Here is a 20,014-nt window from a genome sequence, read left to right as displayed (position 1 = left end):
GCCAACGAAGTGACTTGAGGAGAGGGCTATTACGAGCATAGAGACACTGGCGGAATGTAAGTCATGCAGCAGAATTTTGAACAGATTGAAGAAGAGCTTTCCAGTCAATATAGGAGCCTTACTGGGACACTCTCCCTCATAGAGACAGAAGCCAAGTGTTGAATAGATAAAATATTTCTTCCTTACTGTAGCCTTCTCAGGTTTTTTAAATAAGTGTGGCCGTTTTCACCCCTTAGCTGATTGTTGATTGTGATTGGGGTATTATGGAGGGCAGGAGGAAAATGGATTGGGGGGGGGGGGGGGAATTCACTATTTTGGATGTTTGAGTATGGACAGTCTTAATTTTTAAAAATGTAACACTCATCAACCAGGCTTAGTTTTTGCTGATATTATTATTGTTGACGTTACCAGACCATTACTGTCCTACGTTATTGATATAGGTAGTTATCATTGCCAGCCGGATAATTTGCCACTCTACTAACGTTACCGTCCCAGCACTATCCAGAGAGCGGCAAGGTGATTTGTAAGATATTCAGCAGCACCACCTGGACAGCGCCAGAATATCTCCAGATAGCACCACCTGCTGTGCAGATAAGTGGTTTGAATATCAAACTGGGGAGGGGGAGGGGAAAGAGAGAGAGAGAGAATTATTTGTTTATCTTTGTGAATTACAGCATTATTATTTACTACCTTTTGGGGATTTAGCTCGCACCTTTTCAGTAGTAGGTCAAGGTGAGTTAAATTCAGGTCCACTAGATATTTCCCTGTCACTGGAGGACTTTCAATCTAATTTTGTACCTGAGGCAACAGAAGGTTCAGTGACTGTCATCACTCGACCTAGATCACAAGGTACAGCAAGGATCTGAACCTGCTTTGCTGGTGCAAAGCAAAGACATAACTTAAGGGCATGAGTGGCAATCCTAACAAATGATCCAGGATCTACTTTGGTAGCCATCTCTGCTAAGAATATGAGAAAAGGACAGAATGTACTGTGAGGCGATTTGAATTTCAGGCTCAACTAGTTACTGTAACTGCTAAGAATAGACAAATCCCTCTTGTTCAGTACTAAAAGGCTGGAATCTCTGCTCTGTTCCCCTGTGAGCCCTTTCTGAATAGGATGATTACCAAGGCTTAAGAGTCGGTCTTTAGGGGGTTTCCGTTGCCATTGGGTACAGCTCACAGGTACTTTCCTCAGCTCTACAGTATGCCCGTGCTGTAATATGTTCCAAGAACAGTGATTAGAAAGAATACTAATAGTTCTGAAAAATTACACTTGTGGAATTTGTTTGGTCCTCTCACTGCTTCAGCTGCAAAATCCAGTTTTGGTGGCAAAATAAACCAGCTGGGGGCACTTCTAGAACAGCGGGTAGACAACAGGCTCATAAAATCATTCCAGATTTCAAGTTAGCTCATAAGGCTTGTTCTCATGTTGGTGCTTTCCCTTCATTTCCATAGAAATCAAACAAAATAAAACATGGAAAAGAAAATAAGATGATACCTTTTTTATTGGACATAACTTAATACATTTCTTGATTAGCTTTCGAAGGTTGCCCTTCTTCGTCAGATCGGAAATAAGCAAATGTCTGATGAAGAAGGGCAACCTTCGAAAGCTAATCAAGAAATGTATTAAGTTATGTCCAATAAAAAAGGTATCATCTTATTTTCTTTTCCATGTTTTATTTTGTTTGATTTCTATTGATAACCTTAAGAGTGGACTAACACGGCTACCACACTACTTAATTTCCAGAATCTGAAGCCTCTGGTGGAAGTTCTTAGCACTGACCGCTGCTCATATTATACCGTATAATCGGTCATGGTTAGTTTCAGAATCTACCAGCATGTACATATTAAATTTGACTTAATTTTGGCTCCTCCACTCCGACCAGCAGAGATGGGAGTAACTAGAGAGGTAATTAAATTTGCTGACGACGCACAGTTATTCAAAGTTGTTATAATCACAAGAGGATTGTGAAAAATTAAAGAGGACCTTACGAGACTGGAAGACTTGGCATCCAAATGGCAGATGACGTTTAATGTGAGCAAGTGCAAAAAGTGATGCATGTGAGAAAGAGGAACCCAAACTATAGCTACGTCATGCAAGGTTCCACGTTAGGAATCACCAACCAGGAAAGGGATCTGGGTGTCATCGCTGATGATACGTTGAAACCCTCTGCTCACTGTGCAGCGGTGGCTAAGAAAGCAAATAGAATGTTAGGTATTATTAGGAAACGAATGGAAACCAAAAATGAGGATGTTATAGTACCTTTGTATCGCTCTGTGGTGCGACCATACCTTGAGTATTGTGAGCAATTCTGGTCACCGCATCTCAAAAAAGATATAGTTGAATTAGAAAAGATACAGAGAACGGCGACGCAAATGATAAAGGGCATGGGACGACTTCCCTTTGAGGAAAGGCTAAAGCGGCTAGGGCTCTTCAGCTTGGAGAAAAGACGGCTGAGGGGAGATGTGATAGAGGTCTATAATATAATGAGTGGAGTTGAACGGGTAGATGTGAAGCGTCTGTTCACGCTTTCAAAAATACCAGGACTAGGGGGCATGCGATGAACCTCCAAAGTAGTAAATTTAAAACAAATCAGGGAAAATATTTCTTCACTCAACGTGTAATTAAACTCTGGAATTCGTTGCCAGAGAATGTGGCAAAAGCAGTTAGCTTAGCGGGGTTTAACAAAGGTTTGGATAGTTTCCTAAAAGAAAAGTCCATAAGTCAAAATCCACTGCTTATTTCTAGGCTAAGCAGCATCGGTTTACAGACGAGAAAAAGAAGCTGCATAAAGTGGACACGCTAGCAGGATGGGTAACAGTTTAGCTCCTGAGGAAGCGTTATCTGAAACAGAGGCACTCTGTTGAGTGAACCCGTGAGAACTCTCAGCTCTAAGATAAGTGTCCTAGCTGCTTCATACTTCTCAGTCAGAAAAGTTGACGTATAATTGAATTATGAAAATATTTTGAAATTGATATAAAAACTTCAAAAACCTTAGAGACAGTAGGCTGAGCCTCTGAAGACTTTTTCCTCCCTCCTTTTTTAACAAAGGACTTGGTTAATCAGTAACTTGTATGACAGTGTTTGGAGTATTCCTATTAGCAAATTCCTTGCTTACATACATAGTTTTTCCTATCTTTCCATCAATGGCCATTTTTTAAAAAATTACCACATCAGCACAGGGGCGTAGTTACGTGGGGCCATGGGCCCCTGTAGATTTGGCCCTCTCCCCCCCCCCAACCCCTTCGACCCCTCCTCCCACCGCCAACCCTTCCCCTCCGTCGGGTACCTTTGCTGTCGGGGGTCCCCAACCCCGCCAGCCAAAGTCCTCTTCTCCGGCGTGGCCTCGTTGCTGATCTGCAAGGGCAGGCTTCTGTTTCTGTGAGTCTGACGTCCTAACAGAAGCCTGCCCTTGCAGATCAGCAATGCGGCCGTGCCAGAGGACTTCGGCTGGTGGGGGCTGGGGACCCCCGCCAGCAAAGATACCTGATGGCGGGGGAGGGTTGGCGGCGGCAGGAAGAGGGAGTCAAAAGGGTTGGTGCTGGGGGTGGTCAAAGGTAGTGGTGGTGGCAGGGAGGTCAAAAATGGGGGGGTTAAAATGCTAGGGGGGGGGGTCGGCGGCGCCGGGGTGGGCTAAAATATGCCCTCTCACCCCGGGCTCTGGACCCGCCTCCCGCCGAAGTCTGGCTACTAGATTGTAAACTCTTTGAGCAGGGACTGTCTTTCTTCTATGTTTGTGCAGCGCTGCGTACGCCTTGTAGCGCTATAGAAATACTAAATAGTAGTAGTAGTAGTAGTCTCTTGTAACCAGAGCTAATAGTGTGATGTCATAATGCCTCAGGCCACCAATAAGAGCCAACCTCATCAGTGATGTCACAATGGCTTGATTGTCCTATACTTGGCTCACTTTTATTACATAGCTCTTTGAGCAGGGACTGTCTTTCTTCTATGTTTGTGCAGCGCTGCGTACGCCTTGTAGCGCTATAGAAATGCTAAATAGTAGTAGTAGTAGTACGCTCCTGCATCAGCATAACCACCCCCCATTTTACAGGGTAAGGGCTCATACAGTATCCATACACACTAACCAGTCAGTGGGCGGTCATGTAGATGTGCTAAATGGTTACTGCAGGAATGCCCACTCTCCACCTATTAAACGCCCCCTGAAAAAAGTTAGACAAATTATTTAGCAGGTGGTTAGTGTGCCCAGATTTCCAAATTACCACAAAGTGCCTAAGTGCATTCCACCCAAATCCCTTTTTGCTGCATCAGACGCACCTTAGTGCCTAACACAGCTTAGTAAAAGGACACCTGAATTTTGTTCTGACCATCACACGTTAAACAGAGCACAGAGGGGTGGAAGACCAGTATGGTTCATCCAGTCTGCTCATCTGCCATCATTTACTACGGGGCTCTTTTACAAAGGTGCCTAGGCGCCTACTCACATCCAAAGCGCATTAAATTGGAATTACTACCCGGCTACCGCGTACCCCGACAGTAGTTCCCTCCCCCAGCGTGCTCCATTCCCAGCGCAGAAAAAAATATTTCCATTTTTGTAGCACCAGTGTGTACCCGGCGATAATCTGGCAGTGCCGCACACTGCCTGGTTGCCACCGGGTTAGCACAGGAGCCCTTACCGCCACCTCAATGGGCGACGGCAAGAGCTCCACTCCCCCCCACCCACCCAAATGGCCGTGTGGCAAGTGCTTCACTTGCCACACAGCCAATTCTTGAAAAAAGCAAAGACCTGCCTTTTACCCGCTGCGGTAAGAGGGGGTCTCGGTGCGCGTCAAAAACATTTGCCACAGTTTTGTAAATGGACCCCTAAGAAATATTTTTTAATGTTTCTCAACCTTCTCATATTCAACAGATCGCCAAAATCTGTCATTTCTTTATCTACAATATTAGCAAAATTCACCCCTTTCTTTCTGAATACGCTGCCAGAACCCTTATCCACACCCTTGTCATCTCTCGCTTGGATTATTGCAATTTACTTCTCACTGGTCTTCCACTCAGCAAATCTCTCTCCTCTCCAATCTGTCCAAAATTCTGTGGCACGACTTATTTTCCGCCAGAATCGTTATACTCACACTAGCCCACTCCTCAAGTCACTTCACTGGCTCCCTGTCCGCTTCCGCATTCAGTTTAAACTTCTCGTACTGACCTTTAAATGCATCCACTCTGCAGCCCCCATTACCTCTCCGCTCTCATCTCTCCCTACATTCCTCCCCGTGAACTCCGCTCGCTTCACAAATCTCTCTTGTCATCCTCCTTCTCCTCCACTGCTAACTCCAGGCTTCGCTCCTTTTCTCTCGTGGCACCTTATGCCTGGAATAGACGTCCTGGACCTATACGTCTAGCTCCATCTCTACCTGTTTTCAAATCTATGCTGAAAACCCACCTTTTCACTGCTGCTTTTTAGCTCCTAGCCACTACTCAATTGCCCTCCCCTTGTCCCTTCCTTCCTTCTCACCCACTACTTCCCTCACCCGTAACTGTCTTGTCTGTCTGTATTATTTAGATTGTAAGCTCTTTTGAGCAGGACTGTCTCTTTGTATCAGGTGTTCAGCGCTGCGTGCGTCTGGTAGCGCTATACAAATGCTAATAATAATAATCTCTCCAGTGTTAGCTGAAAGTGAATTACAGCATGCTTTCTGGTTCGATAAGTTCTTCATCCTAAGCAACTTTGCAATCTGAGCTGGAATCTAAAGCAGCAGATACATAGCGACTTGCCCAAGATCACAAGAAATGTCAGCAGGGGAACAATGACTCCCCTTGTTCACAGTCTGTTCTAACCACTAGGCCACACCCACTGAGTGCATGTATTACCATAAACAGCGCTTAGGGACATGACATGGTCTGAGTACTGGAAATGCTGTTACAGAACATTAGCAGGAGGCCTGCAATGTTAAAATAGGCTAAGAGAACAATGAAATCATTTAGTAATGATTAATGGAAAGCAATAAATCCTCTATAGGATACAGGACTAGTTATCACCTAAGTACCAGAGTCCTGACTTTTTTTCAGGAGGTACTCGGGCGTAGCCAGACCTCACGGTGGGAGGGGGCCAGAGCCCGAGGTTGGGGGCACATTCTGGGTGCTTCCCCGCCGCTCCCCTCCCCCACTGCTAGCCTCCTTGCCGCTTCACCCGCAAAAACAAATACCTTTGCTGGTGAGAGTCCCCAACCCCCCCCCCCCAGCTGAAGCCTTCTTCAGCGCCGGTCTCTGGCGCAGCCGCGTTCGCTGCCCTGCTCTTCTTTCTTCTTGCTCCTCCTGTGCACGCTGACGCTCCTTTATGTGAAACTGAGAAGGAGCATCAGCGTACACAGGAGGAGCAAGAAGAAAGAAGAGCAGGGCAGCAAACGCGGCTGCGCCAGAGACCGGCACTGAAGAAGGCTTCGGCAGGCAGGGGTTGGGGACCCCCGCCAGCCAAACCAGGGGCCCGGATGAAATTTACGGGGGCCCAGGCCCCCATTGCTCCCCGTAGCTACGCCCCTGCTCGGAAGTAATGAGTACCAGCACCTTTTCCACTGCCTACTAAGACTGATCCATTGTCCCTAAGTATTATGCTTATTAAAGCTTGATATACCACCTTTATTCTTTGGAGATCAAAGCGATTTACAAATAAAATATACAATTATACATAAAATCTAAGACAGCAGAATGCCATTTTGAAAAAGGCAAGATGCATCCCAATCATTCAAAGAAAAGTTTGAAGGTGGGAAGGAGGGGAGAGGGAAGGAGGCTTAGTAGAAATTAAGTTTCGCTGGTTTCATTCACAGGGTACGCTCGTTGCTAAATGTCAGTTGGAAATAGTGGGTCTTTAGAAGTGTCTTGAATTTAGGAAAAGAAAGTTCAGCTCTAATATCGGGGGGAGGGGGGGGGAGGTCGTTCCAGAGTCTGGACGAGAGGAGAGAAAAAAAGGCTGAATTGCGAGTTGTTCATGATAACATAGTAACACAGTAGATGACGGCAGAAAAAGACCTGCATGGTCCATCCAGTCTGCCCAAGACAAACTCATATGTGTATACCTTACCTTGATTTGTACCTGCCTTTTTCAGGGCACAGACCGTACAAGTCTGCCCAGCAGTATTTCCCGCCTCCCAACCACCAGTCCCGCCTCCCATCACCGGCTCTGGCACGGACCGTATAAGTCTGCCCTCCGCTATCATCGCCTCCCAACCACCAACCTCTCTTCCCCCACCTGCTCCGTAGAAGCTTTCTTAGGGGAGGGGGAAGAACTAGCTGATTCGAATCAAGGAAACGAAGCAAACGAGAAGGTGTGTATGGAATAACTAATGAAGAGAGATAAGAGGGATTTCTTAAATGAAGGCCTTTATGAGTAAGAAAAAACAGATGGAATATTGAATGGGTAACCAATGTAACTCGATGAAGAGTGGGTGACTGGATCAAAACCCCAAGCCTTACAGAGCATCCAGATTGCTGAATATTGTAATGTTTGGAGACGGCACACTTGTGTTTGTGGTAAACCTGCGTAAATGGTATTACAATCATCCAGTCAAGAGGTCACAAAAGAATGAATTAAGGTGTGCATAGCAGAGAAATCTACGAAGTGTCCAGGCTCTGCACACCAGTACTGCCTTGGATGGAGGAGTAGCCTAGTGGTTAGTGCAGTGGACTTTGATTCTGGGGAAACGAGTTCGATTCCCACTGCAGCTCCTTGTGACTCTGGGCAAGTCACTTAACCCTCCATTGCCACTGGTACAAAATAAGTACCTGAATATACTATGTAAATCGCTTTGAATGTAGTTGCAAAAACCTCAGAAAGGCAGTATATCAAGTCCCATTTCCCTTTCCCTACTTGAGATTCTAGATGGAATGTTGCTACTGTTGGAGATTCTAGATGGAATGCTGCTACTATTGAGGTTCTGTTGCTACTATTTGAGATTCTACATAGAATGTTAATGTTGCTACTCCACTAGCAACATTCCAAGTAGAAGCCTGCCCTTGCAGATCAGCAACGCAGCCGCGCAGGCTTCTGTTTCTGTGAGTCTGACGTCCTGCACGTACGTGCAGGACGTCAGATTCACAGAAACAGAAGCCTGCGCAGCCGCGTTGCTGATCTGCAAGGGCAGGCTTCTACATGGAATGTTGCTAGTGGAGGAGTAGCCTAGTGTTTAGTGCAGTGGACTTTGATCCTGGGGAAACGAGTTCGATTCCTACTGCAGCTCCTTGTGACTCTGGGCAAGTCACTTAACCCTCCATTGCCCCTGGTACAAAATAAGTACCTGAATATATGTAAACCGCTTTGAATGTAGTTGCAAACACCTCAGCAAGGCGGTATATCAAGTCCCATTTCCCTTTCCCTTTTCATAGATTCGGTGACTGGTTGCAGGGGGCCTGGCTGTTGTGGAGCAGATTCCTCATTGATCACCCCAACCACAAAGGAAGGTTTGGCAATTGAGTACCGGCACCTTTTTGTGCTAGAGAAAACATACTGGTCTGGATCACAAAAATGATCAGACCAGGCAGTTAATTGAGATCACCAGTAGTTAAAATCTACATGGTGATATCGTTCTTAACATTATAAGCTTTCAATTATTTCATAAGCGATGTTTTAACAATGCTTCCTATTTGGTTATTGATTGCTCATTACCTTCTTGGAATGATTGGTTTTCTCCATCCTGTAATTATTTTGTTTAGAAAATTGTACACCGCCCTGTTCTGTGTGTCAGTGTGGGTGGTATAAAAAGTCTAAAATAAACTATAAACTATAAGCATTGGTTATATATAGAATGCTGTCATCATTTATAGTATTATATGTACTATGGTAAAGGCATAGCCCAGTCTACTCCAGTGTTAAAACCCAACCACTGGGCTACCATCCATAGTACTGAATACCAACAACACATATACCTCACACTGAATGGTAAGAAAGTGTGAAAATCCAATACTTTACCGTGTATGGGAGGAAAAAGCCTCAAGGAGCTCTTGATCAACAGACCTGCAGAGCTGCAAATGGTCCTACTGACCTAGCTCCTGGTCGAAAAAGGATCTGGTCCTCATCAGAGGCAAAAAAAACCTTCCCATCACCTTCAAAGCGAATTGACAAGAAAAACCTTCTTCTGATCTGTTTCAATTTGTACAAAAACAGCCGCTCGGACTGCTAATGCGCTGAAGTGAGGTCAGTGCCCCTAACTCAAAAATAGACAAGGGTGTCACTTCGCTTTGATGTAGTCGTTCAGCTATGCAGTCTCATCTCCTGCCCAAGAGCCATCTAACCCACGGACCGATGGTGGCCAGCGTTTCGCTCGTGCTAAACAGAGCAATGCTGCTTCAGGGTCCAGACGGGTGGCGGTAAAATGATAGCATCCCAGCTCGACATTATTTAGAGGATAACATCCATAGTACTACAGCAAATGATATTAGATAAAGACCAAAATAATCCATCCAGTTTGCTCAGTTGAGATTCATTCCGGTTGGATAGATGCCCACATAAACTCTCATAATTAACACAACTCCCTCCCTTTCTTAAGTCTTTCCCAGTCCTTTCACACCTTTTTCCCCCCATCACTGTCCTCCACTTATTTCCCAAGCATTTTTTTTTGTTTCATTTGTACCCCGCGCTTTCCCACTCATGGCAGGCTCAATGCTGCTTACATGGGGCAATGGAGGGTTAAGTGACTTGCCCAGAGTCACAAGGAGCTGCCTGTGCCTGAAGTGGGAATCAAACTCAGTTCCTTAGTTCCTCAGGACCAAAGTCCACCACCCTAACCACTAGGCCACTCCTCCACTGTTGCTACTATTTGAGATTCTACATGGAATGTTGCTATTCCAACATTCCATGTAGAAGTCGGCCCTTGCAGATCACCAATGTGGCCACGCAGGCTTCTGCTTCTGTGAGTCTGACGTCCTGCACGTACGTCAGCAACATTCCATGTAGAATCTCAAATAGTAGCAACAGTGGAGGAGTGGCCTAGTGGTTAGGGTGGTGGACTCTGGTCCTGAGGAACTGAGTTTGATTCCCACTTCAGGCACAGGCAGCTCTTTGTGATTCTGGGCAAGTCACTTAACCCTCCATTGCCCCATGTAAGCTGCATTGAGCCTGCTATGAGTTGGAAAGCGCAGGGTACAAATGTAAAAAAAAATTATCCGATTACTGGCAGTATTCAGACCTGTACCTTTTTGCTGTCTGAACTTTATCCGAATAGTTATGTGGTTAATGCATTGAAAATCATTGCTAATTGGATAACTCTCTCTCCCCACCCCACCCCCAGACCACCCCGGAACTATCCGGATACTGCAGAGGTTGTCTGTCTGGATATTCAGCAGCATTATCTGGATAATTCTGATGAAAATCCAGATACGGGCCCAGTCAGTGGGACATATCTGGGTAGGAACCTTCCCTACCTAGATAGGTCCGGCTGAATATTGGGCCTTTCATTTTTAAATGACATCAAGGTCAGCATTTTCCAAGCACTAGTCACCCCAAGTACCTTTGTGTTCAGATAACATTATTGGAGCGAAGGCGGACGGGTGTGTCCATCCGAGCTGGCAGGAATTATATCAGCCCAGGCATCTGGCACAACGCTCACACAGATTGCTCAACTGCCTTTTACCAGCGAGCCAGAAATCAGGCAATAATAAAAGAAAAACTAATTTGATTATATAAATAACATCTCTATATTCCAAGAACATTCTGCCGTCAGAACAGAATGAGAGGAATCCCCTTTTATTAAAACTGACTATGACATCAAACTAGCCCATCATAGGGCCATAAAATTCATTCCACAGGTGACAAAGGACAAGCATATGAATATGCTTTTGAGCAAATAATAGCACAGTTAATAACAGGGGCGTAGCTGCTATGGGGCCACGGGGGCCTGGGCCCCCGTAAATTTGGCCCTGGGTACCCCCTGCCGACGCCCCTCTCAACCCCCCCGCCAACCCGCCGTCTGTACCTTTGCTGGTGGGGGACCCCAACCCCGTCAGCCGAAGTCTTCTTCCTGCGTTTGGTTTCTTCTGAGTCTGACGTCCTGCACATTGTACGTGCAGCAGGACGTCAGACTCAGAAGAAACCAGACGCAGGAAGAAGACTTCGGCTGGCAGGGGTTGGGTCCCCCGCCGGCAAAGGTACAAACGGCGACGGTTGGTGGGCAGGTGGAGACAGTCGTCGGGGGGGGGGGGGGGTCAAACTTGTTGAAGGTGGTGCTAGCGGTGGCAGGGGGTGTCGGCAATGGCAGGGGAGGGTGTCGACGATGGCGGCGGGGGGTGTCAGCGGCACCAGGGGTGGGGCTAAAATGTGCCCCCTCACCTCGGCTCTGGCCCCCCCCCCCTACCGCTGGAGTCTAGGTACGCCCCTGGTTAAAAAATAAGAATTTGGCTGGAAATGCGACGCCAACTCTGTCCAGTTTAGCAGAAAAGAGCAGGGATTACTTTCTCTTTAGATAACAAGATTCCAGTGAAACGTGCCACTGGATGGACCGCACATCACAGGTGCTGAGGCAATAGAATGGTTTTGGATCACAAGGGCCATGGCCCAAACCATGTTTTACCCGAAAAAGCATCAGTAATGTGGAGGGGCATTTTCAATATGACGTCTAAGCCCTACTTTAGACGTTTTGCAAAAAAAACATTCAAAATCTGAAGACCAAAAAAAGGTCATTTTGTTTTCGAAAATAGAAGGTTTTGTGATTTGGACGTTTTATTTCTTGGTCCATTTTCAAAAAAACAACGTCCAAGTGCAAAATGCACAAAATCAAGCCATTGGGATGTAGGAGGAGCCAGCATTTTTAGTAGACTGGTCCCCCTGACATCCCAGGAAAGCAAGAGGGCACCCTAGGGGGCACTGCAGTGGACTTCATAAACTGCTCCCAGGTACACATCTGACCATTGGTCCACCTTGTCTGCTGAGCCACCCAAAACACACCAAAACCCCACTACCCTCAACTGTACACCACTACCATAGCCCTTACAGGCGAAGGGGGCACCTATACGTGGGTACAGTGGGTTTCTGGTGAGTTTTGGAGGGCTCACAGTTTCCTCCACAAGTGTAACAGGAAGAGGACGGTATGGGCCTGGGTCCACCATGCTGTTCTAATGGAACTGAGTATAATATCTGAGGCTGACAAGTAATGTTTTTCATCACATTTTTAGGGGGTGGGAGGAGGTTAGTGACCACTGGGGGAATAAAGGAAGGTCATCCTTGATTCCCTCCAGTTGTCATCTGGTTACTTAGGGCACCTTTTTGTGCCTTATTCGTTATAAAAACAGGTCCAGCTCAAAACGTCTTCGTTTTAGTCCTGGACGTTTTTGTTTTCTTCCATTATGGCTGAAAAACGTCTACGTTTCAGGAACGCCCAGTTCCAGCCCTGAACGCGCCCCTCATAAGCCCTCTTGAGATTTGGACACACTTCTGATGGATTTCAAAGAAAAATGTCTAAATATAGGTTTCGAAAATACTGATTTGGACGTTTTTGTAAGAAAAACGTCCAAATGCTGATTTATGCCACTTTTTAGATGTTTTTTTGTTTTGAAAATGAGCCCAATAGTAAATGACTGCAGAAAAAGATCCTGAACGGTCCCTCCAGTCTGCCCAACACTCACTATCAATTCACGATTAAACCTACAACGAATGCATCCTGATCTGTCCTTTCCATTTTCAAGGCACAGGTCATCGAAGTCCGTCCGGCACTGGCCTTAGTTCTTCACAGCTGGAGTCGCCCTCTAAGCATCACTCAACACCTCAATATGCATGAGGTCGCTTAAAATTTGTTTTTAGACCATCCTGTTTCTAATTTGGGATCCTCTGTGTTCACCCCGCACCTTTTTGAATTCCATCACTCTTTTTCTCTCCACCAGCTGCCTCAGGAGGGCAAACCAGGCAGGCTCCTGCCCAGTTAAATCACACTGATTTCAGCGGCACTTTACCAGTAGTGCAAACAAATATCACCGCTAACCAGCCATCCCCAGGGCCACGGCCATAGGGCCCGGGGCAGAATCATCACCACCGCCGCCCACCCGAAGTGCCTTGGTTGGCCCCGCCAGCTGCAGGCAGCGCGGCTCTTCCTCTGCCCAGCATTGCCTGCCCCATGCGGCTGCTTTCCTCAGGTCGCACATGCTCAGTCTCAAAACTGAGCATGCGCGGCCTGAGGGCCCAGCAGCTGGTAGGCAGGCAATGCAAGGGGGGGCCTAGCGCCGGAGTCTACTCTCTCTCCTGCTCCTGTCGGAACTCGACCACCCGGGTCCCATCAGGAGCAGGAGAGAGAGAGAGAGACCCCTGCGCTGGCCCCCCCTGGAGGCCCGGGCCCGGGGAATTTTGCCCCCCTGCCCCCCCTCAACGGCTATGGCATCCCCCTAACTGACTAGGTTAGAGGTGAGCCAGGGGCAGATTTAGGACGGAGTGGCAACTTAGCACTAAGTAACCACATTTATTTATTATTGCATTTGTATCCCACATTTTCCCACTGATCGCAGGCTCAAAGTGGCTTACAAAGTCTGTAGTGCAAGCTACAGTACAAGAAGAACAATTACAATTTAAGAATAAGACATAAAATAACAATTAAACATCAAAAGGCAATAGATAACAGCAGGTAATTATTGTCCTTGGATATGAAATTATAGCAATCGTTAATTCAAGTTAAATTAGACCTGGGGAATAAGCTTTCTTAAACAATACTGATTTCAATAATTTTCGGAAGTTAAGGTAGTTCTGGGTAGATTTTACTTGTTTGGGTAGAGCATTCCATAATTGAGTGCCTATGTATGTAAAGTTGATGGCGTAAATTGATTTGTATTTAAGGCCGTTACAGTCTGGGTAGTGTAAATTCAGATATGATCTAGAGGTACTGACTCTGTTTCTGGGTGGTAACTCAACTAATTTGAGCATATATTCCGGGACTTCACCGAAGATTATTCTGTGAATTAGTGTGCATATTTTAAAGGCTACTCGTTCTCTAATGGGGAGCCAGTGCAGAATTTCTCGGTTAGGACAGCAAAACAGCTGTCCTAACTTTGGGCTTCTTTTACTAAGCAGTGCTAGGGATTCCCACATGGCGAATGAGAGGAAGCCCATAGGAATTGAATGGGCTTCCTCTCATTTGCCGCGCTGGGAATTGCTAGTGCGGCTTAGCAAAAGAGGCTCTCAATGCACTAAGTTAACTAAGCACTGGTCTGAACATTGGCCGATGCCCGGTTAACTTCCAGTTCAGCAGTCATACCCAAATACTCAATGCCGAGAGCCACGTATGCTCTGGCATTTAATATCCAGGGTTAGGTCAGTCTGCAGCTGGGAGTGACCTATATGCCACTTACCACTGTGGGCTGAATATTTCCCTCTAGGAAAGTTGGGATATACGGACAGAGACTGGTTTGTCCCCTCTCTCTCCTGCTCAAAAAGGTGTTCTGCTGCCCCTGGATCTTCTAAGGTTGTCTTATTCCCCACCTCTATAACATTTCCTAGAATAATGGTAAGAGGAAATTCTACCATGGCTTCATTCAGGCTGATGCTCCTGCTGGCCACAGTCCTACAGGCTTGTTGTCAGGAGCTGCCCATCGAGAAGGTAAATCTTATCCCAGTTGTGCATGCCATGATAACATCAAGACTGGATTACTGCAATGCACTATACAATGGTCTGACTACAAAGGGCCTAAACCAGCTCCAACTGATTCAGAATGCTGCAGCAAGACTCCTAGAAGGTTGGAAGCAGCGTGACTACATCACACCATTTTTGCAAAAACTTCACTGGGGCTAAAGTTAAAACTCTGTCTGATCTTTAAGGCCCTTAAAGGAAATGGCCCCCGAGTACTTGAAGAACAGGATGACCCTCTACACACCTCCAAGGCAGTGGCGTAGCCACAGGTGGGCCATTTAGTGCTCAGGCCCACCCAAGAGTAGCACACATTTAGCGGTAGCTGATGGGAATCTCAAGCTCGGCCAACTGAAGATTTCCCCCCTGATGGTAACAAAAACACTACTCTCCACGATACTGGCACCTGCACACGCTCAGTTTTCAGCGCATGCCTGCTGCATACTGCCAAGGTGGAAAGAAGCACTTTCCCGCCAGCTGAAATATATTTTTTTTATGGTGGTTGGGAGGAGGGAGAACACTTGGTGCCCACCCACTTCTTGCCTAGGCCCACCCAATATTTGTTGTCTGGCTACGCCCCTGATCCAAGGACACTAAGGTCCTCCCAAGTAGTATCGCTAACCATACCCTCTCCAAAAGACATTACATAATGTGATACCCACACAGTAGCCCCCACACTCTGGAATGGACTCCCTGAGAGGCTCTGCACAACACAAGACTCTCTCTACTGGCTTTTCAACCAGGCCTTTAATGGAAGAAGTAACTAACTTGCTAGTCTCACTCACACACACCAAATGTACAACTTTCTTTAAATTAGTCCCCTTATTTTCTAACTCCTCTGACTCTCTTACCTACCTATAAGTTCTGTCTTTGCTTGCACCCTAGGCTGTCTATTAAAATATTTATTATGTACTATGTTGACATTGTAAGTAGTATACCACGCCATGCTTTGAATATTAAGTACATAAGTACATAAGTAGTGCCATACTGGGAAAGACCAAAGGTCCATCTAGCCCAGCATCCTGTCACCGACAGTGGCCAATCCAGGTCAAGGGCACCTGGCACGCTCCCCAAACGTAAAAACATTCCAGACAAGTTATACCTAAAAATGCGGAATTTTTCCAAGTCCATTTAATAGCGGTCTATGGACTTGTCCTTTAGGAATCTATCTAACCCCTTTTTAAACTCCGTCAAGCTAACCGCCCGTACCACGTTCTCCGGCAACGAATTCCAGAGTCTAATTACACGTTGGGTGAAGAAAAATTTTCTCCGATTCGTTTTAAATTTACCACACTGTAGCTTCAACTCATGCCCTCTAGTCCTAGTATTTTTGGATAGCGTGAACAGTCGCTTCACATCCACCCGATCCATTCCACTCATTATTTTATACACTTCTATCATATCTCCCCTCAGCCGTCTCTTCTCCAAGCTGAAAAGCCCTAGCCTTCTCAGCCTCTCTTCATAGGAAAGTCGTCCTATCCCCACTATCATTTTCGTCGCCCTTCGCTGTACCTTTTCCAATTCTACTATATCTTTTTTGAGATACGGAGACCAGTACTGAACACAATACTCCAGGTGCGGTCGCACCATGGAGCGATACAACTGCTGTAATTATCTATTGTTTATGTTTGATTTATTCCTACTGTACACCGCCTTGAGGGCGTCCTTTACTATGGCGTGCTCATGTTTTTTGCGCGTGCTAAAATTGTGGGCGCACTAAACCTTAGAGACGCCCATAGGAATGCATCGGCATCTGTAACGTTTAGCGCGGCCACAATTTTAACGCGCGCTAAAAACGTGAGCGCGCCTTCGTAAAAGACCTCTGAGTGAATTCCTTCAAAAAGGCAGTAAATAAATCCTAATCAATAAATCAATAATGTTGGGTAGTGAGTTAGGTGGACTCCCCCTCCTCCCCCTCGAAATCCATGCTCAAACCAGCCTGCCACTTCCAGCAAACAGGCCTGGAAAAGTGCATAAGGCAATCAATGGTGTGTCCTCTGCCACCAAGGTGCAATCGCATCCCTCTTCCAGGGCCGTCGAGAGGGGGGGACAGGGGGGACAAAATTCCCTGGGCCCGGGCCTCCAGGGGGTTGGCCCGGTGCCGCAGTCCGGCCCACCCGCCCTCTGTCGCTCCCGGAACTGACCTTAAGTGCCTCCCTCACCTTCGCAGCAAGTAGCGGCAGACCACTCCTTCCTTCCGTGTCCCATCCTCGCATGACTTAACGTCCGCGAGGGCGGGACACGGAAGGAAGGAGAGGTCTGCCGGTGCTTGCTGCGAAGGTGAGGGGGGCGCTTAAGGTTAGTACAGAGGGCTCGGGGGGTGGAGAGAGGGCCCGTGGTGGCGGGTGGAGGGGGTCCGGCGACCTCGGGTGGGGGGGGGGGCGGCCTTGTCCCGGGCCTGGCCCAGTCTCTTGGCGGCCCTGCCCTCTTCACCCTCCTCCTCCTGCCCCCCCCCCCACTACCAATCAGAGGTCTGAGGCAGCTGGACTGACATGCAGTAGGGCCCTGTCCCACTTGTTCTAATTCATATGATACTGCATAAATAAAAAAGCGATCGATAGAAAAACAGCACAAAATGAAACTATTTTATATTTATAATGTAAACTTGACATACTGCAATTAACTCTCCAGCAGATCAATGCAGTTTACAAAAGAAAATATAAAAACAATAAGAAAGATTGAAAGGGAACTCATTTACAATAGAATAGTTACAAATTAAACATACGTAGACACCACTACTGATATTGAACCCATAACAACAAAAAAAGAAAATTCCTATAGACAACACGGGAAATGAAATGAAAAGTTTGGGGCTGCACAACCTACAAGGCATCCCCTGTAGTTTAGGAACATAAGTTTTGCCATACTGGGAAGGTCCATCAAGCCCAGTCTCCTGTTTCCAACAGTGGCCAATCCAGGTCACAAGTACCTGGCAAGATCTCAAAAGAGTAAAACAGATTTTATGCTGCTTATCCTAGAAATAAGCTGTGGATTTCCCCCAAGTCCATTTTAATAACGGCTTATGGACTTTTAGGAAATTATCCAAACCTTTTTTAAACCCTGCTAAGCTAAATGCTTTTATCACATTCTCTGACAACAAATTCCAGAGTTTAATTGTACGTTGAGTGATGAACTATTATCTCCTATCTGTTTTAAATTTACTACTCAGTAGCTTCATTGTGTGCCCCCTAGTCCTTGTATTTTTGGAAAGAGGTAACAAGGTATTCACGTCTACCTATTCCACTCCACTCAGTATTTTATAGACCTCTATCATATCTCCCCTCAGCCTCCCCTCCCCTCACCTCAGTTTCATTGAGTCTGCGTGTTCGTCATGACGGCGGCTCTTTGGCACCCCATCCCCTCCCAGAAGTTGGCACCCTTCTGGTTGTGCCCAATGGTTGAGCCAGCTCTGGGAAGCATGTGCACATCTCTCCATTTTTAGCAGCTGAGAGGCATGTTATTTTTCTAAAGTCAATTGTTCCATTCAAAAGTTTATAATATTCATATACAAATAAGGGCCTTTCCCCTGAAATAATATGAGCTAGAATTTTGAATACAAAGTGGCTGCTTTATTCAGGTTTTTGCACTGGTTCTGCAACATATTTGCCCAGGAAAACATTTTGTCAGTTTTCACTGGGGAAACACTGGTGCAAAACTTTTCAGAAACCAGCTTCAGAGTCTGTTATCTGACAGACTCCACGTGGCTCAGAGTTACGTACTGGCTGTGAGGATGAGCCAAAGAGCCTGAGCATGTCAAGGTGTCTTCCTAGTAGTACCACTGCCTCTCAGGTACATTTAAGTCACCTTTACACGCATTTTCACACCCTGAAATAAAAGCTCCCTGCGGTTGGTGTGACAGTGGTACACTGGAAGAATAAGTACATAAGTAATGCCACACTGGGAAAAGACCAAGGGTCCATCGAGCCCAGCATCCTGTCCACGACAGCGGCCAATCCAGGTCAAGGGCACCTGGCAAGCTTCCCAAACGTACAAACATTCTATACATGTTATTCCTGGAATTGTGGATTTTTCTCAAGTCCATTTAGTAGCGGTTTATGGACTTGTCCTTTAGGAAACCGTCTAACCCCCTTTTAAACTCTGCCAAGCTAACCGCCTTCACCACGTTCTCCGGCAACGAATTCCAGAGTTTAATTACGCGTTGGGTGAAGAAAACCTTTCTCCGATTTGTTTTAAATTTACTACACTGTAGTTTCATTGCATGCCCCCTAGTCCTAGTATTTTTGGAAAGCGTAAACAGATGCTTCACATCCACCTGTTCCACTCCACTCATTATTTTATATACCTCTATCATGTCTCCCCTCAGCCGTCTCTTCTCCAAGCTGAAAAGCCCTAGCCTCCTTAGTCTTTCTTCATAGGGAAGTCGTCCCATCCCCGCTATCATTTTAGTCGCCCTTCGCTGCACCTTTTCCAATTCCGCTATATCTTTCTTGAGATGCGGCGACCAGAATTGAACACAATACTCAAGGTTCAATGCATCTGTGCTCGAATGCTTCCACGAATGTCTATCGTTTGCAGGCCAACTCACCTGAATGTGGCCCACTCTGGTGTAAAGGGCTACAAGATATATCCGAGCTCAAAAACATCTGTCAAAAAATATATATATTAAATGCCAAATCCCCACCTAACCATAATGTCGGTCAGCGGCCCAGTTCCGTATTTTGTTTCCCCAGACTTACCAAATAGAGAAAGGATGCCACAAGCCGTCCAGACAACCAGCGACATTCCCACGCTGCCAGTGTTTTCGAGGATCCCTTTGGGGGAGATAAAGATCCCAGCCCCAATTATGGTCCCAATGATGATGGAGATGCCCCGCAGTAGAGTTACTTTTTTCTTGAGTACCACTTGGCCTTCCCTGGGTGGCTCTTTGTGGCTGATTTGTGGCAGCATGTTCTTGGTTTCACCCTGTCGGTAGTCCCCATTAGAGACTGTAGACACAGCCACGGCAGGTTTCCTAACCATGTTTCAGTGCCAAAGATTTTTTTTTTCCCCAATTCACTGCCCCAAGAAAATAGAAATCTGTCTCTCTCTTTCCACTTCAGGCCAGCTCAGGTGTTTCCTCTGCTTGTAGCTGATCCCTCTGTAATCTTCAGCCTCTGTTTCTGAATGAAACTTTAAGACTTCTCACCGACACCTGTTCCTCCAGGCTGCTTTTGCCGCCCTATCATTGGAGACCAGCTCAGCTTCCTGCACGGGTTTGGGCAGCATTTAAGCTTCTTGTCACGCTAGGTCAGGGAGGCTGGATGATGATGCAAATTCTCCAGGTTTGCATCAGCCACATGGAGAGCCGTGGTATTAGTCAGCAGTTTTTTACAGAAGCAGCTTGGTTGCACAAGGTAAAAGAGAGAGAGAGAGAGAGGCACACACACACGGTCTAGTCAAGAGAACAAAGATTTCACTTAAAAAGGAATCCGGAGGCGGAGATGAGGGCCACTCCCCTCTCACCAAG

At 46.5% G+C, this 20,014-nt stretch overlaps 1 protein-coding gene across 1 annotated transcript in view; it reads right to left on the bottom strand.

Moving 5' to 3' along the window:
• The window catches only part of SLC7A11 (solute carrier family 7 member 11), a 205,363-nt gene extending 185,647 nt beyond the window's left edge, over positions 1-19,716 (bottom strand). The window contains exon 1 of the mRNA XM_030191730.1: positions 19,245-19,716. Coding sequence (XP_030047590.1) covers positions 19,245-19,527 — 283 coding nt within the window. The 5' untranslated portion in view covers positions 19,528-19,716. The remainder of the gene's footprint in view (positions 1-19,244) is intronic.
• Positions 19,717-20,014: the final 298 nt, after the last annotated feature.

This window comes from Microcaecilia unicolor, chromosome 2 (assembly GCF_901765095.1).
Source record: "Microcaecilia unicolor chromosome 2, aMicUni1.1, whole genome shotgun sequence".
NCBI classification, from domain to species: domain Eukaryota; kingdom Metazoa; phylum Chordata; class Amphibia; order Gymnophiona; family Siphonopidae; genus Microcaecilia; species Microcaecilia unicolor.
Note: the sequence above shows the minus strand (reverse complement) of the source record. Positions and strands in the feature narration are given on the sequence as shown.